The following is a 15,402-nucleotide window of genomic DNA, read 5'->3' as shown; positions in this document are numbered from 1 at the left end:
TCAAGTTTTCTGTATTTTTCCAGATTTTTTATCCCGAGACGACGGACATTTACGACAGAAAGAACATGCCGCGCTGCATCTACTGCATCCACGCGCTCAGGTCAGTCCGCTCGTTACAAACACGCCACAATGTGAAACGCGACGCAGATTTGACTGTTTTCTCCCGGTTGCAGTCTGTACCTGTTCAAACTGGGCCTGGCCCCACAGATCCAGGACCTGTACGGGAAAGTGGACTTCACAGGTGAGACCTCAACAGATGTATTCACTTTCACATAAGAGAAGAAATCTATATGCATAAATACAGTATGTAGCTTAGAGAACATACAAATACAAAATGACTCCTGGTGACTGGTATGAGCAGACTGCTGATCTCTGTGTTAAAGGAAAAAGATGGATGAGTTTCAGGGGCTGTAGGTTTTTAACAGAACAAAAAGCAAATTGACCCTTTTGGAATTGCTTTATTGTAAACACTTAAACAAACGGTCCATTGATTCGGTCATTACTGTGTGTAAATACTTCTATGTAAGTATTGCGTACATTGTTGTATGAATGAGCGTGTGAATGGGTGAGTGGTTCCTCAGTTTCTGACTTTCTGCATGAACACTTGTTTGCGTGTGCACACAGAGGAGGAGATCAACAACATGAAGTCAGAGCTGGAGAAATACGGGATCCAGATGCCGGCCTTCAGTAAGATCGGAGGGATCCTGGCCAATGAGCTGTCGGTGGACGAGGCCGCACGTAAGAACAGCCAATCACAGCACAGAGATCATGTTTAGCCCTTGTTTGGACATTTTTCACATAATCAAATGATTTTTTGGGGGGTGAAATACTTGTTGCTGTGGCAATTGCCAATATTGCACTAAAGTGGCTGTAGATGTCTCCATGTATGCAATGTTTTATTTGTCTTTGTAATCCACTTCAGTTTACTCTTTAACACTTTAAAGGAATAGGCCACCGTTTTTACATACTGAGATATGCTCTTACCTCACTTTAGCCGAGTTAATATATCCCCGTCTGGTCTTTGTCCGTGCGCTCTGCCAGGCAAACGGAGCACATACGCAGCCTCTCCCACATGTCACATAGCTCCAAAAAAGCTCACGATAGAAGCTACCAAGCTCTTCCACGTGTTCCCTATTGAAATAAAGTTACGTGAAGTGTTTTCATGCGAAGTATATTTACACAGAAATGTAGCATGTCGATTTTATAAGCAGATAAAAAGGGGGACTATATTGTGAGGCGTAATGATACGAGGAGCAAAACGTCCGCGCAGTAACTCCTAAAGACTTCCCCCGCTCACTTCCGTCAATAACCTTTAGGAGTTACTGCGCGTGGAAGAGCTTGGTAGCTTCTATCGTGAGCTTTTTTGGAGCTATGTGACATGTGGGAGAGGCTGCGTATGTGCTCCGTTTGCGTGACAGAGCACACGGACAAAGACCAGACGGGGATATATTAACTCGGCTAAAGTGAGGTAAGAGCATATCTCAGTATGTAAAAACGGTGGCCTAATCCTTCAACAGCCATTCTAAAAACAAAGTCACAGACAAAAAAGCTGAAAATGGCCCATTTCCTCATTAAATATGTGAGTGGGCATGAATGGATCTGACTTGTAATCACACTCTCTTCTTCAGTGCACGCGGCGGTGATCGCCATCAACGAGGCCGTAGACCACGGAGACCCCCAGGGCACGTTCACGGCCATGCAGAACCCCAACGCCATGCTGGGCCAGCTGGACCCGGAGTCTGCCCAGGACTATCAGAACACGCTCCACCGCGCCAAGGACGAGAAGGTCCAGAGCTCCAGGAAGCGGGTAAGAAGAGCCGCTGGACCAGGGTTAGACTCGGGACCAGAATCTGCAGATATTTAGGTCGACTCCGAAAAACGAAAAGTAAAAGAACATCAGTCTCATGTCAATACAATAAATAAGTGGTCCGGGGCGTGGGTCGATCGCAGGTGTAAAAGTGTCTGGATGATGGAGAGTGTGTGTGTGTGTGTGCGTGTGTGTGTTTGTTTGTGTGTGTTTGTGGGGCTCCTCAGGGCTGTGGGAATGGAACTCGAGCCCGCAGCTTCTGAACGGTGATGAACTCAATCAGATCAACAATAACCGCATCACCAGGATTTAACGGACGCCGCGGGAGACGCTTTTTAATTGTTTCTCCGAGAACGGAAAATAAACGAGGCCGGTGTCAGATGACATAGAGCGACGAAAATTCAGGACGACTCTTCACCGGTTTAAACGAGTTTAGGAGGAGACGGAGCATCACTGCCAGTGGAACAAGTGCCAACTGTATGTGTGGAATTGATCTTATTATGACCCAATGGCTGTATGGGGAGTTATCGTCACACCTTTACTTTCCGTCCCGGTGGATCAAATGTTTTGTTGTTTTCAGCAGTGAAAACCTACCAGAAACTCAAAAAAACAATTGATCCTGGAGCATCACAGAGGCCACCGTTATGGAAAGTAAAGGCGCGGTCAATTACGTTGCTATTTCAGAATCAGAATCACTATTACAGGTGAATTCTTTTGGTGACAGACAGACAGTTACTTTTTTTAATACATGTGCTTTAAAGCAGTACTAAGTAACTCTTCCCCCTAGAGGCCATAAGCGCAACTGCAGGTGTAGCAAGTTACGATTTTTTAATTTATTAATTGTCTTGGAGAGTAAATACTACGCTGACAGGAAAGGCGAAGGGAGAGAGGGTTACTGTGCATCCAATTATACAATGGACATATTTTTTTTCACTCAAACTTGGCTGTAAATACTGTTTAAAGTGACGTTAGCCCGCAGTTAGCTTTACCCGTTAGCCTGTTAGCTTCTTCTTCGTGATTCCATTAGTGTGTATTGCTTTCTCCGGACCGGTGGCAGTCAAGTTGCAAACATGGTTTTCTGGCCAGAGACACCAGGGGGAGATATAAGACCCTCCAATCATCCCATAAACACTTGTATTACCCCCACTGGGACTAGGGGAAGGATTTATTAAGGTAAATAAGTTACTTAGTACTGCTTTAACGATAACTTTGTTTTCGATACCGATACTTGAACGATACTTTTTCCGATCCCTATACTAAAATATTTCTCATCTAGAACCAGAAAGCAGAACAATAATGTGTGGAAGATCTGCAAATACACAATAATGGGTTGATCTCCATGTCACTCATTTTGGGGAAAATAAGAACAAATTGGGGATACGCAGCCCTAGTGACATCGCAGTCTCCGGGAGAAACTTGAATCTGCATGAACAAAAAAAAAAGATCTTACCTTTCCAACGTGCGACCTGAGCGAGTCCTCTCAGACGAAGCGGTAAATGTATAGGTGCCGTTCTGGGCTGCTGAGCCTCGGAGCCCGGCGGGGCCTCGGAGCCCGGCGGGGGATGCTCTGTAATAAAACCTAATAAAAGAGCCTTTAACCTGGCTGTGTGTTTTCCACTGACGGCCATGTTGTCCCCTCAGCAGATGGAGAACGCTGAAGCCGAGCGCGACATTTACGACGAGCTGCTGACACAGGCGGAGATCCAGGGCAACGTCAACAAAGTCAACCGTGAGTGACCACACTTAGGATCTTCCCCATCAGGCTTTCACCACGACACTCTCCATAGCGTCACTACAGCCACATGGACCGAGCAGTGTCCTTTGTGTTCTTTTTTTCTCTTTATTGAAACAGCTGCGCAGCAAAGGGGAACAAGAGTGGGAGGGGTTTATGGTTGGCCGCTCGGAGGATCAGGAAGTGAAACTATTGGTTATTTAGTCTCAGCTGTTTCAAATGCGTCATTGAACTAAAAAGATCATTGTTAAAGGGACTATATGGAGTTAATTTTTTTTTAAACTAAATATTTTCCTCCCCCTACATGTTCCAGCCATGTCCTAATGTGTAGAATGAGCTCAGACACAGTTACACGTATGACCTGAGGTGGCAGTAGTCAGTCTAAAATGGCCAACTTGCATCTAGCCCCTTTAAGCATTTATCATTATGTGCAATGTAGTTTATAGAAGATGAATTGAAAGAGTCTACAGCGGTGATTAGTAAGTGTATCATTTGAGTATCGGTACTAAACCCTGTTTCCGGGGCATTTTCAAAGTGTTGCTCATTCTGAAACCAAAATGTTGCCTCTCACGAGCCCTCGCCACCTCCGATAACCGTAAACACTGATCAGAATGTGCATAGCTCAAATGAGAATTTACTCTGATGAGCATTTTTAGATCAGAACAGTTATCGAGAAAGACATGCTCGCTCTCCCCCATCACCAGTCCCACAGCGCCCCCTGTCTGTCGATTCCATAGCGGTCTGGAGCGCTGCACCCTAAACCAAGTGGTCTCAAGTGGCCCACACTGTTCCCATAGAGAGACGGCTGAATGGTGTCTGTGTGCCGCGAGCAGAAGCACATGTATGGTTGTTTTGGTCCTTCAGTCTGTAGTAGATCCACGTGTATGCTCGTAAACAGCACATGTCCACGTGGACTCTTTTGCGTGTAATGAAGCAAAAGTGATGAGTGGATCTGTAGTCGTGAATCTGCAGCAGCTCCGGCCTGCAAGTTTGTAATATTAAGAAGATTCTGATAAAATGCTCAAAGAAAACCCAGTTCCCATTCCTATTTTTAATAGGAATGCATCGATCCAATACTGGTATCGGGTATCGGACCTGATATTGGAAAAAAATATTATATGGGACATCAGCAACAAATTTAACTAGGGCAGGGCGACACGGCCTAAAATCTCTATCATGATATACAAAGAAATATCACGATAACGATACTACTATTACGATACTGATCGACAAAGGACAGCTTACTTAAAAATCCCAGCCTTACGCCTGATGGGGAGGTTAATGCAAAGATATTTCTTATGTTTGATTGGCTCCATACTAATTTCCTCATAAATGATCTACTCAAGCAGTTTACATCCTTCATTTCATTTGACTTTTCACAGTGTGCACAACCCCTGTGTCCTACAGTCAGTGTTAATGCTGCTCTGATGGAGCTGAGCGGAACATAAATGATCTCGTGTTCACAACAACATGACAACGATATAAAAAATATTGCGATATCGATAGTGACACGATATGGCCCGCCCCTATTAGAACCTGGATAATTCTGTAGTTAGTTTTGAACTCCAAAAGGGTGTTTTTAATTGCCACACTAAATGCATGTGCTAGCAAGAGCAAGCTAAAGCTAACGTCAACTAATCAGAGCTGGGACAGACATTATGAGTGGATCAGCAAATAGCATGAAATATTTGTGTTTGCATTTTAGTTTATGAAATGCTTGAAAGGATAAATGACATGAGATATTAGGTACAATGATCAGATTATGTGAGTTGTTTACATTAATGTGACCTAAAGCCTGTAGCCAAGGATATTTAGTGAAGAAAAGTCCAGTGATCCTTGTGCAATGTTTTTCTAATTGTTTATTAATAGATATAATTGCCAATGTAATGAACTTTTTTCATTCATAGCCACTTTTAAGACAGTCTGATATTGGAAAAATATCAGACTGTCTTAAAAGAAAACCCATCATCGCATAGCGGTAAATATTCAAACCCCCAGTGTCGGTATCAGAAGCAAAAAAGCTGGATCGGTGCATCTCTAGTTCTAAATACATTGAACACTCTAATATGTCCTGTAAATGCTGTATGTGAACGATAACATTTTTAATTTTCTATAATAAACGAATGAAGATTTGAAAATCCTCAGGATGCTTTAATCCAACAGTTTTGAATTTGACACAGAAAATGTCACGAAAAAGAACCAAAAATGCTCCCCAGAGCTCACCTGCCTAATGGTTGTGCTGCAGTGTGTAATGACTGGTGCTGTTGCTGACTGGTGTTGCTGACCTGTTGTTCCAGAGGCCACCGCGCTGCGGGCAGCAGAGGCCGCTCTCCTCAGCGGAGACGAGGACAGACTGTACGAGGCGCTCCGAGCCCTGGGACTGCACCACCTCGACCCCAACAACAAGGGCTGGTACCTCAAACAGCTGCAGGCCGACCGGGAGGCCAAGGAGCAGGTGAGAGTAGCCGCGAGTACCTAAAACGATTGCACAGAAGCTAAAGGGTATGTCCCTCTGTGAGTCTGGAGTTTCCCAGGCAATACCTGACAGTAAAGGGGTTTCCTCAGTCAAAGGTCAAAGTGCTCGAGTGGAATGTCACAGCGCAGTACCCTCCCTCTCCTGCAGGTGTCTCCAGGCGAAGCTCTGACCAAAGACGAGCTCCAGAACGGAGTCGACGCGGCCAACGACTTCAGCAACGGATACAACAAGAGTGAGTCTCCCTCTCCCCAGACGCTTCCCTCCATCAGCAGCTGTCAGAGTCTCACGTGTTCTCTCTTTACTCCACAGTGGTGGCGGCGGTGGAGCGGATAAACGCGGCGATCAGAGCCGGAGTGCCCGAGAAAACGGTGGAGGAGCTGATGAACCCGGAGGCCCAGCTGCCCACGGTCTACCCTGAGGCGGCTGACCTTTATCAGAGGGAGCTGAGCAGCCTCCAGCAGCAGAGTCCAGAGGTAACCAGGCTAAAGTGGGCTAATACAAGCTAATGCTAAAGCTTAAAGGATCGGTTTCATGCTATTTTAGCCATTCCACAGTAAAGTATAGGCATTTATATGATATATTGTACCTCTACCACTATTAAGTATTTTCTGGAGGTATTTTTCAAACCCGGAAGACACAACGCTTTGACTCAGTTAACTCCACCCCCCTCCCCGAGTGAATACAGCCGATGCACATTTTGTAGTAGAAATATAAACATCACAGCAAAAAGTGAAGTTTCTCCACAATGCAGTTATTAGGAGTTCACACTTGCAACACAGCTTCGTAAATAGCTAACACACAAGCTAACACACAAGCTAACACACAAGCTAACACACAAGCTAACACGCGTTTGGATTGACTCACCACCGCTCTGGCTGCTCCATCATCGCTGGTTATAAGAGTTAATCCATTTTGGTTCTAGCGAAGGTTCACCAAGGTTCACCAAGCATCAGTGAAGTGACAGTCACAGAAAAACACCATAGTCGCTGAATCCCGGAAAGAAATTCCAATTTCTGGCGAGTGGCCTCTTCTTTAGGAAGGTTGAAGAAAGTCCTGTCCTGGCTAAAAGCTCCAAAATGTTGATTTTGCATGATATAGGACCTTTAAGACCTTTAAGACCTAGCTAAAGTGGTCTAATACAAGCGAATGCTAAAGCTAAAGACCTTCATCAGAGGGAGCTGAGTAGCATGATCTCAAGGATTTCCCGGTGGCCGTGATTGACAGACGGCATCAACCAATTAGAGCAACGCTGGATACGTCGCAGTAACAAGCGTCAGGAAGCCTTTTCAAAAACGTCCTTTTTTTTTTTACGAGGAATGCTTCAAATGCTGTTTCTTTCTCTGATTTTAGGGATTAAAGATTTTCCAAATGATTTAAAACAGATGAAAGAGCAGAAGAAAACAGTGTATCGGTCGCCGCGCCGCCATCTTTAATGTTTTGGAAGAGTGAGTGGTGGTAACAGGTGACGCTTCCGTCTCTCAGTGCGTGATTGGACCGATGTGTTGAGCCAGGCCACTCATTCTCCAAGAAGAAAGACTTCTGCCGTAGCTGAAAAATGTGACTACATGGGTGAAGCCTGTGACAGGGAGAGAATCCTTTAGTGTTGAAAGTTGGGGGTGAACAGGTGAAGAGATGGAGTGATAGATGGTAAGAGAAAACTCAGCCGTGTCCTGGTCCTGACATTGGTCCTGGACACCAGTGTGAGGCGATGGCAGAAAAGTGGTCATGTGTCAAGTCATCAGCGTTATAGATGAAATGAATAAAGGCGTGGGAAAAAAACAGGGCTGTCTCTTTTTGCCTTTGCAACCAGGGCCCACAGTAAAACCTCGTCCGACCCGCACACGCTTTGAACCTGCTGTTCGCAAATGTAAACGTATACGAAAAGGCGCTGGGTCAGGAGGTTGAGATATGTTGATGGGAACAAATGCCAGAGAACTAATGTAGAATAAATCCGCCGTGTCTTCCGGGAGTTCCTCGTGAAATCCTCATGCACATTGTACAAACCGTTTGAAATAACCCGGATAATGGTGTGTCTCCTGTAGGGCGCACTGTCCCACCCCGAGCTGATGGTGGCGGTGGAGATGCTGTCCGCGGTGGTGCTGATGAACGCGGCGCTGGATCGAGGGGATAAGACGGCACTGTGGAACCTGCTCTCGAGTCCAGAGACCGGGCTGAGCAACGTGGACCAGGAGTACGCACAGAGGTGAAGAAACAACCCCCCCCCCCCACACACACACACACACACACACTGTTGTTACTGTAAAACTAACATCTGCGCTTGTTTGCAGATACATGGAGGAGCTGTTACGACTGAAAGGCGAAGCAGGAAGTGATTTTTTGACGTGGAACGACATCCAGGCGTGTATCGATCAGGTCAACCAGACTGTGCACGACGAGCACCAGAGTAAGACTCACAAATATATAACACAAATAAAATATATACATACAGGCAACAAAACACCTAAACGAACTCCACACTGACTGTTTTACCTTCTAAAACCCCCACCGGTGTAACTAAACGCTAACTGGGAATCGATGCAGTTATGTCACAATCCTGATGTCTACAGGAACAGAGCAGTAACTGTTTGGTTTCTCCAGGGATCGCTGCCATCGGTGAGATCAACGAGGCTCTGGACGAAGGCGACGCCCAAAAGACTCTGGCCTCGCTCCAAAACCCAGCGGCCAAGTTCGACGACCTCAACCCGGACCTCGCCACGCACTACCACAACGTCCTACTGGAGGCTCGCAGGGAGAAGGCTCATGTAAGAACCTCAAATACTCCAGAAAATGCTACCACTGCGCTAGCACATTGTGAATAAGGTTTATGCACAACTGCAGCCTCTGGAGGGTCCTACACCTTGATGTTCTGGAGACTCCAGAGGCACCAGCAGCTTCAAATACCTGTTTGCTGCTTTGTAGCAGCTGTTCTCTTAATCTGATGTGATCTGGCAGAAACCGTCCTCATTGTGCCTTTATCTGCACAAACCCGAGCGTGCTTTGAATCATCCACAAATCTCTTATCAGTACAATGATTACACTTAATCTTTCATGAAATATTGAAGGTTTTCATACCAAGTCCAAGGCATTCAACTATTTCATGCTTTTCATCTGACTGGCTTTCTGACTCTGAAGTACAATTTAGCGGCTAACACAGAGTTTAGCATTAGCAGCTAACACAGAGTTTAGCATTAGCAGCTAACACAGAGTTTAGCATTAGCAGCTAACACAGAGTTTAGCATTAGCAGCTAACATAGAGTTTTGCATTTGCAGCTAACACAGAGTTTAGCATTAGCAGCTAACACAGAGTTTAGCATTAGCAGCTAACACGGAGTTTAGCATTAGCAGCTAACACAGAGTTTAGCATTAACAGCTAACACAGTGTTTTGCATTAGCGGCTAACACAGAGACATTTTTTTTTTTTCCCTATTCACTGGCAGCGTCTCGGTTTAATCCTGGTTCAGTCTTCACATTTACAGTAACCTCATTAAAAGTGGCAGCGCCTCTTTGTGTTTTGGGACAGACTGGCCTCTTAAATGCTGCCCCAGTCCTCTGTGCAGCCTCGTGTTTTTTGAAGGTATTTGTCCTGACTCCGGAGGAAACGCTGTTTGTGATAAGCCTCGTTTTAAAGCGAGGGCGGGACTTCCTGTTTCTCCAAATGTGGTCATAAAGGACACTGAACAAACACCGGGCCATGAATACCCTCCATTATCCAGTTTGTAAAGAACATGAGGTCAGAGTGATGTGAGTGCCGCTGGACAGAGCTGCACCCTTCTGGAAGAATCCTCAGAATCCCGACCTCTCTGAGCTTTGTGATCCAGATTTAGCCACAGGATCAAAATAAATATATACATTGCCACCTTAAGTACAAATCAAAGCAAAGCCCCCCCGATAATCTGATAGACCTACAGCTGTGATTATGGCACAGTCGCGGCGACGTTCTTTGGATGAAATTCTGCAACGTCACAAAGATTTCTTTAAATAATTTTTCTCCAAGATCTTGCTTTGATGACGGACAGATATTCAATGCGTTTACTGTCTGGACTGCAGCCATTCAAGTTGTCACCAAGCTCATTGTTTGGACACAATGTTCCTGAACCTAAGCCTGACCAGCTGCAGCAGCCCCAGATCACATCTACCAGGAACACATGCAGTGCAAATTTCAGGAGAATATCCGCTTTTGTGGTCCGGTTATGTTGTAGATATTTCATTATAGGACGGGCAGTACGACGCTGAAAATGAGCAATGGCAAGTTTGTTTGTAGAGCGCAATTCAAAGTGCTTCACAGTTGCATAAAATAAAAAGAAAGTTAAAAAAAACATCAACATGAAAATGAATTACAGTAAAAAGCGAAGAGCTGATCAAATACTTTGAGTGTCACATGCGCGGGTTAAAATAAAAAAAACTATTTTCAGCCTGGATTTGAACATTGTAAGAGTTGAATCCTGTCTCACATCCTCAGGAAGACGGTTCCAGATTTTAGCTTTAGCCTCAGTGTGTTTAGTCCTAACTCTGGGAACCACCAGGAGACCCCTCCCTGAAGTTCTCACTCTTACTTCGGCTCTAAAAGACTTTAAATTCTGTTCGCTGAGTGACAGGAAGACAGTGCAGAGACCGGAGCACTGGACTAATATGGTCGTATTACAGTAGTCTAACCTGCTGGAGACAAATGCATGAATAAGTCTCTCTAAGTCTGGTTTTAGTCAACATTCACCAACTCATTCACATATTTCTATTTAAACGCATGAAGGTCAAATCTTGACCACTGCTGTGGGTTGATGAAGTTTATATACTGTGTACATTTCATGGGGAAATCTTGTACCATTCTGAAGATACAGTATTACAACTTACTGAATATAAGGAAGTTCAGTTACGGTGGCCATCTTGTTTCCTCGATTTAAGAAAACACATGTTTTGTTTATTTTGGCACCTACGAGGACAAGATTTCTTGTGAGGTGATACAATGTCAAATTACACATAGATACATATACACAGTACATGCCGAACCTTGTTTTATATTGAAGTTATTCCATTTGATATGTCAAGACAGTTCATAGCTGAAAATGCCATTTTGCATCTTGCTTTATTTCTTCAATAAATACAAAGGCGATGTGGCATATCCGTGAAATATGTTCCCTTCATCTTATGTTAACATAAAAACATGGTAACATTCCTGAACCACAAAAGTGAAAATATTCGCTTTTTTTCCGGTAGAGTATTTGGGCAGGTAGTGTATGAACTGTTAATCTAACCAACTAGGCCTAAAATGTCATTAAAGAAAGTCACATGGGATTCCATTATTCTTTCTGCTGAAGTTGAAACTCTGATATTTAGGCATTTGCCTCTTCACATAACCTTAGTGTCTGTCCAGAGAGGAGAGAGTTGGAGAGGAGTTAATCAGAAAGGAGAGTGTTGCATAAAACATGCAATATCTCCGTTCCTAGAAAAAAATCTGTGATTTTGATCAAAACTAGCCTCTGTTTATCTTAGATTTCTCAGGAACCGAGGCCTACAGAAAAAAACTGTTTCCACCTACGGAGAGCTTAGAGTCTCGTCTTTCAAACGAGCCACAGCCTGTGTCTATAGCTAGAACACAGAATACGCTGTGGTGCTACAAATATCATGAAAAAGGGTCTGGATTGTTGGCACTCAACAGCTAAATCCCCAAAACAGTGCTGCCTCATGTGTTAACATATGAACTTACCTGGAAACAAAGACATCCCTAATCTTCACTACAGCATGTTTAATTATTCATTGACTCAATGTTTCTGCATAGATTTATTTGGGAAATTGTCATTTCAAGGGCCATTATCTCCAAATGCATTTTTCTCACATTGGTGCGACAGTTGCTCATACAGCCTCCATACTTTCCATTCTAGGACGTAACAGTATTTTGAAGGTTTTTTTTAGAGGGTTTTTTGAATATCTAATTCCTGGCCTGATCTATTGAGCTTTGAATTTCAAAAAGCAAGGAAAAAAGGCAATTTTAACAGCTTATTTGAAAACGAAGCAAGATTCAAAATCCCCTCTAAAAAAGTATTTGTAACGAATATGTCACAAATAAACCTAGCTCGATCCATTAGTTAGATTTCGGGGAATTTTCGGCATTTTTAGACATAAAATGCCTTATTTTTTGATGAGAACATAAAAAAACATTTCAAAGTTTCCCTATTCACCTGCAGCGTCTCGCCTTCAGATATGACATATGCACTGATTTGTTGCGTTTGACACAAGAGAATATTTGGACCTGGCAAATACATTAGTTGCAGTCTGTGATTTGGTAATAGTTTGGACATCTTTCAAACTGCGATTAGATTGTGCAGAGTTTAGATGGGACTGTGTTTCTGGTGACACTGGAAACTCTGCAGTCCCTTGTTAAAAGTTTGTGAAAAGCAGAAGTTGAGGTCAGTGTTGTGACACTGTGGGGAAACCCGATCTCGAGGTTATGCAGGCTCGCTCTCTCTGTGCTGGAATCTACAACATTTTAAGGAATATTTCTGTCGATTACACTGATGTGACGTTTCTTGACAGAGCAAATCCCAAACATAAAAAAAAAAAAAAGAGCCAGAAATCACAGGCTTCGCTCAAATATTTACAAACTGGGACAGAAGAGTCTTTGTCCGAACTGAACCAGACCAGGCCAGACACACACCCCTCTGTGGCGGGAACAGAGGGCTGACAGGCGGAGGGCGTCCTCTGCTGGAGAAACAGGGGAACTGCAGGGTTTGTGTCGAGCTACTTCGTGTCTACAACCTTCGAAGTCAAAGAGCCACTTCAGCCTGTTTCAGACCAAGAGAAATCCCCAAAGAGCCGGCAACTGAAGCGCGTGCATCACTAATAATAAATAAACGGATTGAAAGTAAAAGTCAATGTCAAATCTTTGATGGTATTGATTGTATAAAAATGAAATATAAATAAAAGTCTGAATGTCACTGTGTTCACTTCAGGAGGAGCCACTACTGCGCGATTCTGTTGAGAGTGGGCTGTGCTGACTGTGCAGTGGGGGTGTGATGTCTGTGGCGAACTGTTGTCCTTTAGACCTGACTCTTTAATTCTAAATGTTCTTCAGTGGCACCTGTTCCTGTCCGATTATTCTACTGCTCAGCCTAATGATTTTGTTGAGTGGATTGCGGTGAATGACGCTGAGGGATCCAAACCAAACTGTCATATTAAATGTTATGACTGACTGAATGAAGCATTTATCGATTGCTGTGAGGACTGACTCATGGCCTTTAAGCCTGCAGAGGTGCTGACGCTTTGAGATAATGTGTTTGCTGTTGGGCTGAAATGTAAGTTAGTGATCTCATGTTGTACTAAGATATTTGTGTGTTTCAACACGTTCGAATGCCTCATTGTTGATGTAAGGGTGCTAGGAATATCAAGCATTGGCTTAAATGACTTGAATTGAGGAAATGTATCTTGTTTTGAGCGCTTTTCACTCATTTAGACACTTTTCCTGATCGGACCAAGTTTACTTTGCTTGCTTGAGGACATTTCAGACCAGTTCTAGGGTAAATCTCGCTTGAAATAAGAAAGTAAAATGAGATAAGATCAATTTTCTTACCCCATTGGCAAAGAAAATGACCTGAAATAAGGACAAAATGTATCGAAACGAGTCAGAAACATCTCAGAACAAGTGAAATAATCTAGGACAAATGCCCAAGAACTTCTTAACTAGTCCAAACAACTAAAATTTGGATTATTATGCTCAAATTGAGATGTTTATACTGATCTAGTTAATTACTTTTTGCAGTGTACTTGCACCATTCTGTAAATATGTCCATTTCATTTTGTAGCTGTCCACCGGTGTACAGTGTGAATAAAACCGGGGACATTACGGATCCTTGAGGTGCACCTGTTGAGATAGTCTGTGGTGTGCTTTAACTCTCTATTGTCAAAAATGACAGGACCCACAAGATTCTATGTGGATTAACGTCGATATGGAGCAGCTTTTGTCCCATCAGATGAGGCTGGACCATATTGAATGCGGTGGAAAAGTCCACAAACACCAACCTTACCAAGGACTTGTTGTTTGTATGCAAACTGGAGGGGGTCTGCCCGTGTGCATGCAAACTCCACACACGCCCGGGAATCGAACCTGGTACTAATTTAGAGCTTGCTTCACAAGTGTTAAATTAGTACCATTATGTATGAAAACCCCAAATGAGTTAGCTTTTTCCCAGTTGGTCCAGAGGAGTCACACAGACAGGTGTTGAGGACACAGCTTTAGGCTTTGAAATAAGTGTAGCGTCTTGTTACGTTGTATGAAACACATATAAATTTTAAATTTGATCGTGTGACAGGAAACGCAGGACCCGTCCGCCGTTCTGTGGTTGGACGAGATTCAAGACGCCATTCGCCGAGCCAATAAGGACACAGAGGATGCCCTGCTCTGTAAGTACAACTACTGCTACTGCAAATACTACCATTTTACTACTCCTACCACTACTGCAAATACAGGCGTAGATTTGTGTTATAGTCGCAGTGTTACACGGCTTTTCTACACTATACGTTTAGATTTTTCACGCAATGGCCAACTTAGTTTAATGTCAGAGTAAAAAATAGACCAAACTTTTTATTTAAGCCCAGGACGGAGGCAAATACAACGAATGCTTCACAAATCACAGGGACAAGACTAAGACTAAGTCGGCAGTAAGAACTGAATGTCAAAGCTTGTACGAACCTTTCATCTCTGAGCTGTATTTCCCTGTTGCCCCGCAGTCTCTCAGTGCATCCAGGCCATAAACACCGCCGTGGACCAGGGAGACCCCGCCCACACGCTGACGGCCCTAAAGAACCCCGGCGCCGGACTGTACGGCCTCACCTCCGAGTGCCAGGAGACCTACCAGAACGACCTGAAGAGCGCCAAGGACCAGAAGGCTCAGGGTAACTTCACAAACATTATAGAAAACAGAACTGGTCAGAGTACATGGTTTCATTGCTTTAGTGGAAGTACAGACACTTCTGGTCAAATATTACTGCAACAAAAGGAGAAGTTGCTCAGTCAAATTTTGTGAAATTAAGTTCTGAAGTGTTTGCTGTGGAAAATAATGAAGTATCCAAAGTATACAGTATGAAATACAAGCGAGTTTAACTGAGTGGTAGGAAGAAATAACTTTGATGAAAAGGAAAAATCCCCGTCTCTACGGCAACACGACGGGGACAAACCTTCTTCCTTGTCGTGAGTCAGTGGCATCAGCGGTACATCTGCACAGCGCCACCTACTGTTCATAGAAGTTTTTTTTAGACTTTTTATATGAACCAAACACATGGACAAATTGACTTTTTCCTTTGGAGCCTTTATAGAAATGTAGTGGAGTAGAAAGTATTATAATTTACTTTTCAAATGTAATGGAGTAAAAGTTAGTTAAAGTTCTCTACACCAATACT

General features: G+C 43.7%; 1 protein-coding gene across 1 annotated transcript in view; it reads left to right on the top strand.

The window, feature by feature from the left end:
- Positions 1 to 15,402, top strand: part of iqgap1 (IQ motif containing GTPase activating protein 1) — a 75,819-nt gene that overhangs the window by 34,482 nt on the left and 25,935 nt on the right. Inside the window, exons 5-17 of the mRNA XM_079555136.1 lie at positions 24 to 100; positions 174 to 241; positions 625 to 738; positions 1,629 to 1,807; positions 3,449 to 3,536; positions 5,837 to 5,994; positions 6,163 to 6,247; positions 6,325 to 6,488; positions 8,058 to 8,218; positions 8,304 to 8,419; positions 8,614 to 8,777; positions 14,316 to 14,406; positions 14,734 to 14,898. Coding sequence (XP_079411262.1) covers positions 24 to 100; positions 174 to 241; positions 625 to 738; positions 1,629 to 1,807; positions 3,449 to 3,536; positions 5,837 to 5,994; positions 6,163 to 6,247; positions 6,325 to 6,488; positions 8,058 to 8,218; positions 8,304 to 8,419; positions 8,614 to 8,777; positions 14,316 to 14,406; positions 14,734 to 14,898 — 1,630 coding nt within the window. The remainder of the gene's footprint in view (positions 1 to 23; positions 101 to 173; positions 242 to 624; positions 739 to 1,628; positions 1,808 to 3,448; positions 3,537 to 5,836; positions 5,995 to 6,162; positions 6,248 to 6,324; positions 6,489 to 8,057; positions 8,219 to 8,303; positions 8,420 to 8,613; positions 8,778 to 14,315; positions 14,407 to 14,733; positions 14,899 to 15,402) is intronic.

The sequence above is a fragment of the Gobius niger genome (assembly GCF_951799975.1).
Source record: "Gobius niger genome assembly, chromosome: 4".
NCBI classification, from domain to species: Eukaryota; Metazoa; Chordata; class Actinopteri; order Gobiiformes; family Gobiidae; genus Gobius; species Gobius niger.
Note: the sequence above shows the minus strand (reverse complement) of the source record. Positions and strands in the feature narration are given on the sequence as shown.